Raw genomic sequence first — 13,683 nt, 5'->3', positions numbered from 1 at the left:
GACTGAAACTGGACACCTGTTGATTAACAACTCCCCTCCCCCTCCCCCCTCCACCACAGCTCTGCTCCTTGCTCCTATGAGATCCATCTAGTTTAGCTATCCCACACTAAAGTAGAATCATACAGTGTTTGTCATTCTGCAACTGGCTGAAAGAGAGATATACTCAGATTAAATACCCTCTTAATGATCTTAATGATTTAAAATCCCATTAAAGAAAATGAATGCTCACTAAGTTTTTCATTAATATTGCTAATCATCCTATTGATTGACAACGTCCACACACTCAGGTTTACCAAGATATGACTCCATCTTGAAATGCACATCACATTTTTATCTCCAATTATGCCTTCTGCAAATGCAAATATTTTGCCCGAAATTAAGGTTTCTCCTCCAGCTTAAACTGTATCTTTGTAGTGATGTTTGTACTTAGCAAAATATGTTAGCTCATTATCTCCCGTTTTTGAGTATTTGGAGGATAGTTCTGTTTCCTTCATAATGATTAGCCCAGTACTGGGCAAAAATCAGTAGCTTAGTAAGTACGTGCAGATGGATTAATATATAAATTCTTCTCTAACCCTGAACCAATGAAGCAACAATCCCCTAAGTGATGACTTTGAATGATGACTCAGAAAAGAGTCCATAATTTAAATATTTCAGTGTGTCTAAACTATGAAATCTCCTCATTCGCTAAGATAAAATTTCTTTACATAACGATATTACAACCCCAAACTCTAATTAGCAGTGGGAAAACGAGATTACAACAGCAAACACGACAAGCTGGTTGACATGGTAAACAACACTTCTGCACATAATCAAGTTAGGCTCCTGGCAGTAGTGAATTAGAAGTCGTAAATTTTTTATTTTTATAACAGTTATGCATTCATGGAAACATATGCATTTATAAAAACATTTCTTGTAGTTGCAATTTAGATTTGCACATGATGCTACATGTGATTTGGTTCTAAGAAGAGACAGATAGTCCAGTCTGAAAAGACAATCCACCAAAGCAGAAATATATTAAAAGCCCAAAATTATTCCACCTAAAGTTTTTACATTACTTAGGAAAATTTTATGTCAGTGTAAATGCTTTATTATTTTGGTAGGCTAAATGGGGCAGATAAAATTCTTCTGCCACACAGTAAATCTTAAATATTGATCAGATTTAAGGTAGATGTGTTAATAGCCTTTCTTGTCTAACATTATCTCTAGTATTTTTCATCATTTCTGATTCTCCCAAATATACACCATTATTATTCTTGTTCTGGTCACTTTAAATTTTCTTACTGTTTTTTTTTTCTTCATTTTTTAAAGAGCTGGCAGCCTTTTCATATTACATATTTGTTCTACTTTCAGAACTGAATTGCAATCTCATACAGCTAGGTCTTTATTCCTTGGAATTCTATAGAGCAAGAAAAGGATATTGATAATATAAATAGCAAAAACAAAGTATTTTCCCTGTAACATAATAATAATGATTCCATAAAACCTGTAAGTACTAAAATTTTATTTCTTTTCTATTTATTTTTCAAAAAGTGATGTAACATATTTTGAATTCAAGAGGTATATTTGTTGAAATGTCTTGCATATTGCATTTGCTAGAGTCAATGAAGTTACAATTATACTTGAAAATGTAATAGTTTTAAAAATAAAGTTAACTTTGGACAGATCCACTGCTTAACAAATCATGGCTAGAAAGCCCCAGTAAACTGATTTACTAAGCAATATATTATGTAAATTTTCCAACCTATATACTTTGCTTTCCAACTTTGCATTTTAAATGTATGACAGTAAATGTTCATGATCTTTTGAATCATCTTCCAAAAATGATATTATTGCTGGCCTATAACTAAGTAATTAAGTTTGATTTGTATCTACATTAGTTAATTAACCTTAACATTTTCCAGAACAGTCAAGCTAATGTTAGACTTTGAAAGCCCGAACTATGTTTTGTAATAATTATTATCACTAAACCAGCATCATGAAAGAACAAACATCACTAGCACGTCAAATCTGTGGCTATCACCTACCAAACCACAAACCAAATTAGCATATTCTTCATTGATTTTTTTTTATTAGCTGTTACTTTAGACAGAATTCCCTGTTGAAAGTCAAGATTAGCTGGCATGGGTTTAGTATTGGTCACTGATTGAGTTTCTACAACAGCATATGCTGTTAATTATATCTATTTGATGGGTTTTTGCATTATACTTTTAAAATATTTTGCTGAGAATATATTTTATTAGAGACAAGTACCTCTTACCAGTTAACCGATATTTTCCTCAAATACTGATTTTGATTTTTAAAAAGGTCAAGCTGAAATAATTCAACTCATTTACTTAAAAATAAGAATGAATAGGTACAGACTTGCTTATGTTATAAACTTAAATGACTTCCTCTACACTAAAAATGAGGTCAAGGATTAGGAACTTATCTTGTTCTTGAAAATCAGTGAATCAATAAAGGCAACTACCTCCTATCTATATCTGATCAGACTGGACCCTATTTTTACCTTGGTTAATGACGTCTTAAAATTCAATATACTCTAAATCCAGGCTTTTCCAGGAATCTCTTTTATGGTGCTCTGGAAAGAATCACAAACTCTGGCTTCATGTACAGCATTAAACAAACAAACAAAAAAAGATGTTTAAAAGTATTTAATAAAACTCAATGGTGTCAACTATTGATGTATGGTAGGTTTTTAAGAAAGTCATATCTCAAGATTAACTGTGTAATTGGATGAAATGTAAATTCATTTTTAAAGATAAATTGAGTGGAATCTACATAGCTCAACCTCACTGCATGATGACAAACTCTCTTTCACTTGGATCTGACTGTGTGGACCTGGCATTGGAAATAACAACCACAGGAAAAATCCATTAAAAAAAAAAACAAAGAATAAGAGACCTTTAATAATACTATATTTTTCTAGAAGCATTATGTTTGAATCCTTGGAGCCTAGCTTAAGGCTAAGTCCCAGTCACCCCAGCAAATGTATTCAAGCAATAGACCTAATAACCATCTACAAACCTCGTCAGTAGGAAAACTCTGTAAGATGAAGACTCTTTAAAATTAAAATTCTAGAAAGAAGGCAAAAACATTAGGCTATAATTTCATTTCATTTATAAATAAAATGTTTTTCCATTTCTAAAATTTCTTATTTCAACTTAGTAAATGAAATCCAAGAAGAATTTTATGAAACTAGGAATTGGCAATTGTTCTAGAACATTCCTGACAACATATATACAGAGATGGCATGCTGATAATTCCACTGATTCTTACAAGTTTTCACACGGTGTCTAAATTTCTAATACTGAAATTTGGCAATATTCCTTCCTTAGCAAGAATTAAATGAATTCAGTGGCATAGGGTGAGTTTTAATGTTGGCAGAATAAATTATACCATCAAATCACTGTGGTTTTTTTTCTTTCTTCTTCTTCTGCTACACTATACCTAAAAGAAAGTTATTTGTTTATGGTTTAGTAAAAAAGTCCTGGACAGCAGATTAGATAGGGAAAGCCTACCCCTCAAATGCAGAGCCGTTATCCTCAAGAGAAAGCAAAAGCAAATTTTCTCGAGAAAACATCCTAAGCAAAATGAGTAAACAAAACTAAACACCAATTTGGTCATATTTAAGAGCTCCCCTTGTGAGTTCACTTAATAACACACAATATTCCCTTAAACACATGCAACAGCATTTGTAATCCATGTAAAAGTGTACCTAATACAAGAGGGTATTGTATTAGGTACAATGTAATGAGAAAGGTTTCCTACTAAAGAAATTAAGTTTATGGGCTAATGTGGGCAGGATCACATTCTACACAGGCTTTTGGGACAATCCTTCCTTGGGTATGTAAGGTATTCATTTGCTACTGTATTATCATCTTTCAGTAAAAAGCTTGCCCCAAGGAAACACATCTCACTAAGGGAACGTTAACCCACAGGAACCAACGTAAAACAGATATTCAGCAAAAGGTATCCCACCCACACATCCAAAGATGGCTATTAAAATCTCTTTGCTTGATTTCATTGTGACAATACACTATTTGTCCACCTCTATAATGTAATGTCAAAGAGGTGAAAGACATGGGGAGGCTCTTTTAGGAAAATCTGTTCCCTCTGCCCATCCCCACCTCCAACTTTGTGTTAATTTCCCTTACACTTACTGAAGGAGCAGTTTCATCTTGGAGAGAATGTACTCGCCATTTGATATATCTATCACATGTCATTTACACCAAAGTTAACCATCTCTAGAACAAACTATATTTTATATTATTTTTCCTGAAATTCCCAAGTTGCCAATGATTTCACCAACATAACCGTTCATTTGAATGTCCTCTGACACCCTGCAGATATTAAAATAGTTTCCTTTCTTCCTTGCTTCCTTCCATTTTGGATACTGCTCATTGAGCCACATTTTCTGGTTTGCTTTTGGTGAGTGTGACGCCTGCTCCCCTAGGCAAGGAAGGAACAATAGCTCTCTAAACAGCAGCTGTCAATGGAAGAATCATTGCACAACCAGACATCCTGTGTTACAACACTGGCAAGTGTCACTGTAAAGTACCAAAAGGAAGAGTAAATTGTTCCCACTTCTTTTCTCTGATCTGCTCCCTGTCAACTCGGATGCTTGGACAGAATCTTATTTCCTCCCCCAACCCTATACTAGTAGGACAAAAGGGTTTGTTCCATCATGTAAAGTAAAATCAGACTGGAACTAAAGAAGAGCTTTATGACTTTTCCCCAGTGGCATAAAACTGAAAGGCAGGATTGATCATTAAGTCATAATTAAGCATTAGCATTTAAGCAGAAACATTATCTTATATTATCACAAAAACAGTGTCAGATAAAAGCAGCAGAAGTCATTTCAGCCAGCCCTGTTAGCCAGGAAATTCTTTTCCGAGATGGTTCCTTTTTGGGCTTTCCCAATCTGTACTCGGTAATGAAGTTAGGACCTAATGTGATGTTTTAAATATTCCCTTTCTGTGTGTATATTACATGATCAAGATAGAACACACATTTTTCAGCCCATGATAAGCAGTTGGATAAATTGTGCAGGACACTCATTCTATCATGATCTACAGATGTACTTAAAAGCTGTTAACAGTCCAAAAGTAAAAAATAAAATCAACTTCAGATCTCTGCATATATAGCATACTGATTACTGGCTCATGAGCTAGAAATTAGGATATTTTGATAATTTGAAAGTGGTCTTACATAGTAACTATTCCACATTTTCTTTGCCATTCAGGTTTTAAAAAACATGCACACACTGGCACATCCACGAACACACTCAACCACACACACACAGGTATTAAAATAAAAAGAGAGAACTTACACAATTTCATCGTTCTGGAATTCGAGCTCTCCACAAGTGTCCTCAAAGTCCTCCCCTCCACCTCTGGCAGTGCCTTCAATGGTTCTGTAGGGAACGATGACGTTTCCGCGAGCTCCAGACGTTCTCAGCACTTTCACCTCCATGATGCCGATGCTCTCACTCACATGAGTCACGGGCTCCTCAAAAGTAAAGATGCCTGCGTGGTCATCATCAAAAATAGTCACGGTGGCAGTGGAGGGAGACCCCAGGCAAGCGAGTGTAGAGACGTGATTGGCTTCCAGGATGCCATCTTCCGAGGCTTCGGCAGATACTTTGACATTGCTGAGATGCACAAGGAAATTCTCATCCTCCTCAAAGATATCATCATCAATGATGCCGACTCTGATTTCCTTCTGGGTCTCACCGGGCTTAAAGACCACAGTCCCTTCAGTAAATTCATAATCAGACCCGGCATTGGCTGTACCATCCTCTGTTCTGAAGTCAACAAACACTGTGTTGGTCAAATCACCACCTCTGCGGATAATGGTCAGGGCTACAGTACCACAGTTCTCCAGACACTGATATGTCCCTTGTTCAAAGAAGATCTTACTGACAGGGTCATTTTCAGCCACTTCTGTGTTGACCTCGTGCATGCTGACAGCCTTCCTTGCTTGGTCAGCGGCATGCCTCTTTAAAATGTTGCCTGCTCCAGTCATCAGGCGGGTAGCTTGAATGCGGTAAAATGCTCGACTCTTTTGCTGTTGACTTAAGACCTGGTAGTTAGCTAATTCTATCAATTGCTCTATTTCTTTCTCTGGATGCTTCTGCTTGAGTTCCTTCAGAATCCGAGCCATTTCTCGCCTGGCTTCTTCCTCATCTTGGTCCCTCTCGTCCACCTCCAGAACCAGAGCACCATCTAAGAAACTGTCAACATGGGAGTTGACCACCTTCCCATCCATTTCAATTTCAGTCTTGGAAGATGGCCTGTCTCCTTCATGTTCGATAATCATTCCCCTCTGCTTGCCAGCCCGATACCTCTTGTAGACATACTTGTAAAACAGAAGCCTCCTATCTGCCACCCAAGCGAACACAACACAGATGGGAAAGAAGAAGAAAGTCAGCAAACCTTCCCAGACCTCCACGACCCCAGGAGAGATGACAGACAGAATAATGTAAAGCCAGGTATACGCAAAGATGCTCCAAGCTGCCGTCACGAAGAACACACGCAAATGCTTGATCTTCCTGGTCTCCCCGTCTGGGACCACGTAAACACAAAGCGCGATGATGATGAACATGTTGAACGCAGCGCTCCCCACGATTGTGCTCGGGCCGAGGTCTCCTGCTGTGAAGTTGTGGCCACACACTTCAATCACTGAGAGGAGGATCTCTGGTGCCGAGGAGCCCAGGGCCATCAAGGTCAGGTTGGAGACCGTCTCATTCCAGATCCTCACAGTCGTCTTGGTGGTCTCACCATTGGGTTTCTTTATGGTGATTTCTTTTTCTTGAGAAGTGATGACCTCTATAGAGGACATGAATCTGTCGGCAATGATAGAGACGCCAAGAAACATGTAGACCATGGCCACAAAATACACAGTTGCTCTAGCAATTTTGTCCCCAAAGGAAGGATCTTGGGGCTCCCAAATGGGTAAGATTACCCCTTTCTTACAGTAATACGAGCCTGTACATTCGCCTGTTTCATTGCCTTCTCCTTCCATTTCTGTCTCAGCACTTATAGGGTCCACGTGGGAAAATAAGAGAACCAGCATGGCTAACAGATGAAATCCCATCAAAAAGGTGGGGGAGAGATTGAATCGCGGCATGTCGTACGATGGCAGAGTTCCAACTATCGTCCCCACCTACTGGGAAAAAGATGGGGGGAGGGTGGAAAAAAGAGTCACACCGTTAGAGCCAGATTCAAAGCATGACTAATGACTTGTTTTTATTATGTTTACCAGTTGTTTGTTTATATTTGACTATCACCATACTATGATGAATCATGATTCTAAGAACCCATCTGTGATTAAGCAATCCTTTGTAAAGGTTACAACTCAATCTCTCCCTTTGTGGATTTTCTCTATGTAGTCCCCATCCCCTGAACAATGTATACAACAGACTTATTGGAATGCAAAGTTCAATTAAAACCTTGCTTCATTGAATACACATGTATGCCTGTTAACAGCCAATAAAAGGAAAGAAAAAAACTTTTGAAGCATTAAATAACTTTCTCCTTGTTGCTCAAGCAGATTTTCTTTTAAATTCTGCTTAGTACAATCGTCTTCCAGAAACTGTTTCATTGCCAAAATCACCTTGTTAAGGTAGAGGTTATGACATTCAGACTTTCAAAATCCTACCAACACAAGGTTTGGTGATGATCTTAAATTCTGGAACACAGTTTACACTGCACTTCATGAAATTGTGTCCTATTGGTCTTGGAAACACAGAGTGATCTTTAAACTGGGCTGCAATCAATGCCCAGTGGTATTTGTACTTGAGGGAGAAAAAAAAATCTGCCATAAGGCAATAATCCCACACATTAAGGGCAGTTTTTAAAAGCATGTTTTGCTGAGAGCACACTTCCTCCTTCTCCTCAGCAAGCTCGGGTCTCCTGATGCAGGAGCAGCTGGGCGTCTGGTTCTTTAAGCACAGCTCTTCACATCTGTGTACAGATCTCGTTCTAGAACCTGCAGGCCGTCCACAACAGGAAAGGGAGATAACCAGGTCTAGGCATCTCTCAGACTCTTGCCTGGCAGCCTGTGAAATCAGTGTTACCAGCCATAAAATCTTCCTTCTCCGAGTCGAAGTCATCCCTTTCACGATCATTTGAAAACACGTATTAGTTCTATAGAGGATTCAGATGACCGAAACACGCAAGGGTAATAATTCCACCTAAATGAGCTCATGTGGCAAAAGGACAGTGACCACAAAGTACACAGGTGATGAAGGATGTAGGTAATCAGGGATATGACAACAGCATCGCTAGTGGGCGAATTTAGGTCCATGGTGGCTCCGTCCACCACTCTGCTTTGCTTACCAGTCTTTCTGTCTCTCAGTGACCTCATATAACCTCTGCCCCTGGGGCTTTGGCTGGGGGTGTGCTGAAGCAGAGAAGGGTCTGCTCTAAGTCAGGGTAACTCGGATCTAAAAGGCCAGTTATGACATCAGATAACACAGTGTTAGAAGGAAGGGTTCTGAATCAGAGCAAAGCCCTGAGGTCTGACACAAAGTTAAAAGTGGAGCTGGGTTGGAGCCCCTCAGAGCCTCAGGCTGTCTGAGAGTCACCCCAACATCCACCTGCATTCTCCAGCCTGTGTTTGCCGCGGATGGTTTGCTACTGAAAACCACATTCAGGGCCCAGGAGAACCCCTCATGGAGTCCAGCACTTTCTGGCAAACCCTCAGAGAGCCCACCATCGCCTAAGGCCCTTTTTTTAGCTCATCACTATTGGGAGATAAGCTCTGACATTTTTCCCATGCTAAAGAAGACACAGCAGAGGGCCCTGGTGGTAGAATTCCATGCTCAGTAAAAGGTCGAAAAAAATAGAAGCAGCGCATTTTCCAAATATGCAAAAGTTCATGGTCAGCGTGTCTACTTATTCAGTCATTGCAGGGCTTGAGTGGGCTGGAGGATCTCTCCTGAAAACAAGGTGACATTGAACCAGCCTGTAAGAGCAGAGGAAGGCCTCGTGCTAACTCCCTCTGCAGTCATTTCTCCCACAGATATTTACGAGGGCCGCCTAGACAGATTTTAAAATGACATGCTAGGCTCTCTTCTAGGTCCTGAGAATTCAATGAGTAAAAAAAGTTTGTCTTTGTGGACTTTATATTCGAATGGGCAGGAAACAAACAGATAAGTATGAATGTTAAATGTCAGATGGTGAAAAGTGCTGTTGTAGTGGAGGAGTGGGGAGCAGAGTCAGTAGGACCAGAAGTCTGTGTGTGTGTGTGTCAGTGTGTGAGTGTATGTCTGTGTGTGCACACACATGGCGTGCATGATTTTACACTCGATGGTTTAAAGGTGGCCTCTCTGATAAGGAGACATTTGAGCAAAGTCTCAAAGGAAGCAACAGACCAACCTTTGTGGATATTTGCAGGAAGAAAATTCCGAGTGAAGTGTCAAGATCCTGATGGGAATTGTGCTTTGCGTAGTCTGGGGCCCATGGAGAAACCAGTGCAATGAGAGGGCAGTGAGTGAGGGGAGCAAGGTGGGGATGGACCAGGAGGGGTGCTGAGGCCACTATATGATGTTGGCGTTGACTGTGAGAAAGATGGGAATCATAGGGAGGTTCCAATCAGAAGTGTTATATGAGCGGATTTTCCTTCTAAAATGATCTCTCTGCTGCGGTTACCAGGTGGGAGAAATATGGGGGGAGGGATAGATTAGGAGTTTAGGATTAACAGATAACACCTTACTATGTACAAAATGGATAAACAACAAGGACGTACTGTATAGCACAGGGAACTATGCTCAGTTTCTTGTAATGAGCTGTAATGAAAAAGAAATTGAAAAAAATATAAATGTGTATGTATGTGTATACTGTATACCTGAAACTAACATTGTAAACTGATTACACTTCAATAAAATATAAGAATAAAAAAATTAAAAAGAAAGAGACCCATAAAAAAATAAAATAAAATAAAATAAAATAAAATAAAATAAAATAAAATAAAATAAAATAAAATGATCTCTGCTGATTCAGTGAAGAATAGCCTGGAGGGTCAAGGGTAGAACAAAGAGGAGAGTTTTTGCCTATTATTAAAAAAAAAATCTGATTTATAAGTAATCCCAGTGCCTGGAATGTATATACAATGATGTAGTAAAGACCTAAAGTTTACAAAGGAGAAAGAAACATTTGCAGTGACTCTTTTGGAAGATTTGCAACTTAAAATGTCTTGGTAACCTGTAAGGATCAGAAAGGTGTTTGCTCACAGAGAGCAGAACAGAATACAGAGACTCAGCACTGAACAGAGATTCACAGCTGTGTCTGCTCCAGGACTGACAGAACGAACCCCTCCCTTCAGATCACTGCCAACTTTCACCAGCCAGTTCTTCACCTCACAGCCAAAATGCACTTGCTCCAGTGCAGACCTGACTCTTTCACGTCTCTGACAACTCCTCAGGGGTTGCCTACTTCCCTGGAGACAAACACAAACCCTTCAATAGGCTGTTTAGACCTTTTAGGATCTGGCCTCTGAGTTCCAAAATATAGAAATTCTTTCCATTCCCTGAAGACGAGATTTGCTTGCCTCCAGGTCTTTGCAGGTTGTGTTTTCTGTGCCCCCAAACTATTTTCCTTATTAGAAGCAAATCCTAAAATGGCATAAAGGCAAATCGCAGGGGATTGCCTGAGACAATAATACCATGCTCTGCTCCCTAACACTGTTTCAGATACCATGCTGAATTCTTTACATGATCATTGTATCTAATACTTACAAGAGCCAGCATTGCCCTGTTACAACAACTCTCAGGGTTGCCATTTCAATCAGTCTGTGTGGCTAGCACCCCCCGGAGCTGTGCAGTGCACAGTGCCCAACAATAACCTTACGTAATAGACATTATTAGTCCATCTGTAGGCGAGACAACAAATGCTCAGATGGGCTTGGTACTTGCTGAAAGTCATACGGCTAATAAACTCTTGAACTAAGATTCAAATTCTGGCCTGTCTCTGCATCAGATATAATTCACTGCTGCATTCAATCATCCTTGACAGTGTACAAAGTTATCTTTGAGAACAAAGTTATCTTTGAGAACTGTTGGATTCAGGCTTGGACTAGCCCACTGGAAAAACTCTTGCCTTCCATGTGGAGTTAAGAGGACCTAGGTAGGTAGCAAAAGGCCCATGGAAGGTTTCCGTCAAGCCAGGTTTTATCTTACGGATTAGAGGCACAAGCAGAAAAGCGTCAACAGCTGTGAGGTGACATGTGGGCTGGAATGTTCCTAGAGATAGCTTCGTCTCACTCTCCTGCCTTTTAGCAATTACCTGGCAACCTCTTCTACATGACCTCTCAGGGCACTCTCTTAGGTCTGCCAAGAAAAAGCCCTGCCCCAATCCACATCTCACAATATGTTCTCAGCCAAAAGAGAACAGGTGTCTCAGGGTGGATGGAGTGGTAAAAATCATCATCACCATCAGAGAAAAAGGAAGGGGGCTTCTAAGGTTAACTCAAAAATGTCACAATTCTATTCCAAAGGTGGTGGCATTATAATTTGTAAAATCAATGGACAAAAAAAAAACACTGCTATAGCTTATTGGCCATAAAGCAACTGAAAAGAGCTCCTTGGACTTCAGTTTCTTTCTTTATTAAAGTAATACCAAATTCAAATGCTTGTGAGGCTGTGGGGTAGGTGTTATCTACATGTGAGTCCCTTCTTCTTCTTTTTTTTTTTTTGTCTCCATTCTTTCAGGGTCTTTCTTCTGTCATTAGACTCTAGTAGATCTACTTGACTGTCTCTGCTATCTTCTCAAATACATATTTCTATGAAAATTAAGCAGGAAATGGAGGCTGTCTTATGTTGGTCTGCTGCCTGGCTTTTGCATATTCTGCCCTGCTCTACTGAACTCTGGAAGAGGCTGGTTTTCATGGTGGTTTCAGATCAACTCGGACACCCATGGCCAGTTCTTGCTTGGGGGTATCCATTATATCCTCCAAAGGAGCCTTCAGCACAGCATCAAGAATACCCACTTGTGCTCACTACTTATTTTAAAACAAACCAAACCACCACAGTACCTACAGATTACAGACCCGAATGGCAACGACAAAGGATGGTGAACAGATATCAAACTGAGTGAGCCCAGCAACCTGTGTCGAAGGCAGAGGTCCTAGAAATGGAGTATGTACAACCGAGACAGATCTTTCTGCAACTGCCCTTGTAAAGAGTGAGGAAGAGCCTGCCACAGTGGAGGTCTGAGGAGTAGGCAGGCAGCCTTGGGGAGGTATAGCCAGTTTTGACTACAAGGAGAACTCAGCGACAGAAGGAACACCTCTGCCATCCCCACCAGCCCTGGGCTCAAGGCGGCTTCATCTCATTCTGTTGCTTGGCAGCTGGGGTTATTCCAACGAACTCCTTGACTCTCCATCAGGACCTGGAATCCCCTTCTGTGTGATTCTTGCTGACTGAAAGTCTCAAAGCTAAGCAATTAATCTGTTTCTAAGGCAACATTAAAGCAATCATAAATTCTAATCCACTACGAAGGCAAGCACTTAAATGCTTCTGGACAAAGAGATGACGCTGGAGGACGACTCTCCTTATCTGACCATCCATCTAGGGTGCCAATTACTGCCCTGGTCCCCAACCTCAGACCATCAGACCGTGACCGCACTTCAAAAAGAAGCTCGTTCCGTTTCCACGGTGACTCTCTGCTATTATATTTTTTTTTTATCCAAACAGTTTCTTCTTTGCTGCCTGATAAATGAGGACAAGTCCTCTAGGAGACAAGCAGTGAGACATCACGTCAGGGGCTCAAGCCCTCCTGCCTAAACTCACAAGATTAGAGTCGGGATCCTGTCCCATGTTAGAAAACACCCATCTCATTCACCAAAGGGAGCAACTGGGGTAATGTTCAGGCAACGAGGCCAAAAAAAGAAAGATGGATTTGGGATTTAGGATAATGAGGACGTTATTGAAAAGTTAAGTGACCATTTCCCCTATTTTGTTTTTCTATATAAAACTTATTACTCTGTATACACTATATAATTTATTTAATGGTTCTGCTTATTGTCTCTGTAATAGAGGTATGCTCTGTAAGGGTAGGGACTTCTGTCTCTTTTGTTCACTGATCCCCAGTTCCTAGAGCAGAGCCTGCTACACGGAAGGTGCACAGCACCTGCTTTAATTAAATGAATGAAACATTTCTCATCAGGTCATGTGCTGGTTCACCAGATCTCTGATGATGAATCAGAATCTGGGAGCTGGAGCCAGGCACATGCCTTTAGAAATGTTCCCTATGTAAGATGGGTGTCCCTAAAATTAGCAGGGGCCAGTATCACACTGAAAAGCCAACGTCAGTGCTGGGTGGAAGAGAAGAATTGTGATTCAGGCTCCCGAGCAGAGGACCTCAGGCTGGAAACCTTGATCTCCAGTATCAAGAGAGGGGCTGGGACCCTGACATTTTCCCCAGGCCATGGGTGTGGGTCCTTCTGTACAAGCCATGGCTTGTTGAGTTCTTCTAGAATGCCAAGATCATCTGCTCTGTTGAGAAGGTCCTAATATTTGGGGCATCCTCAAGGGAGCATATCTGCTTCTTTCAGGGCAATAAAAAGACACCCAGTCAAACACCAACCAAAAACCACCTCTGTTATGGAGGTCCCATGAAAGGGAAAGAGCATTAAGAATTTAAATATATTAACTCTGCATAATGACATGGAAATATGGAT

General features: G+C 40.4%; 1 protein-coding gene across 11 annotated transcripts in view; it reads right to left on the bottom strand.

Moving 5' to 3' along the window:
- SLC8A1 (solute carrier family 8 member A1) overlaps positions 1–13,683 on the bottom strand; it is a 400,221-nt gene that overhangs the window by 314,089 nt on the left and 72,449 nt on the right. For 6 of the 11 annotated variants that reach the window (XM_072937825.1, XM_072937829.1, XM_072937830.1 and 3 more), the window contains one exon: positions 5,333–7,167. In XM_072937825.1, the coding sequence (XP_072793926.1) occupies positions 5,333–7,167 (1,835 nt within the window). Of the gene's footprint in view, positions 1–5,332; positions 7,171–13,683 lie in introns of those variants that run through there. The other 5 variants (XM_072937831.1, XM_072937826.1, XM_072937827.1 and 2 more) reach the window with 2 other exon arrangements.

Source organism: Vicugna pacos, chromosome 15 (genome assembly GCF_048564905.1).
Source record: "Vicugna pacos chromosome 15, VicPac4, whole genome shotgun sequence".
NCBI classification, from domain to species: Eukaryota; Metazoa; Chordata; class Mammalia; order Artiodactyla; family Camelidae; genus Vicugna; species Vicugna pacos.
This window is presented reverse-complemented; position numbering and strand designations above follow the sequence as displayed.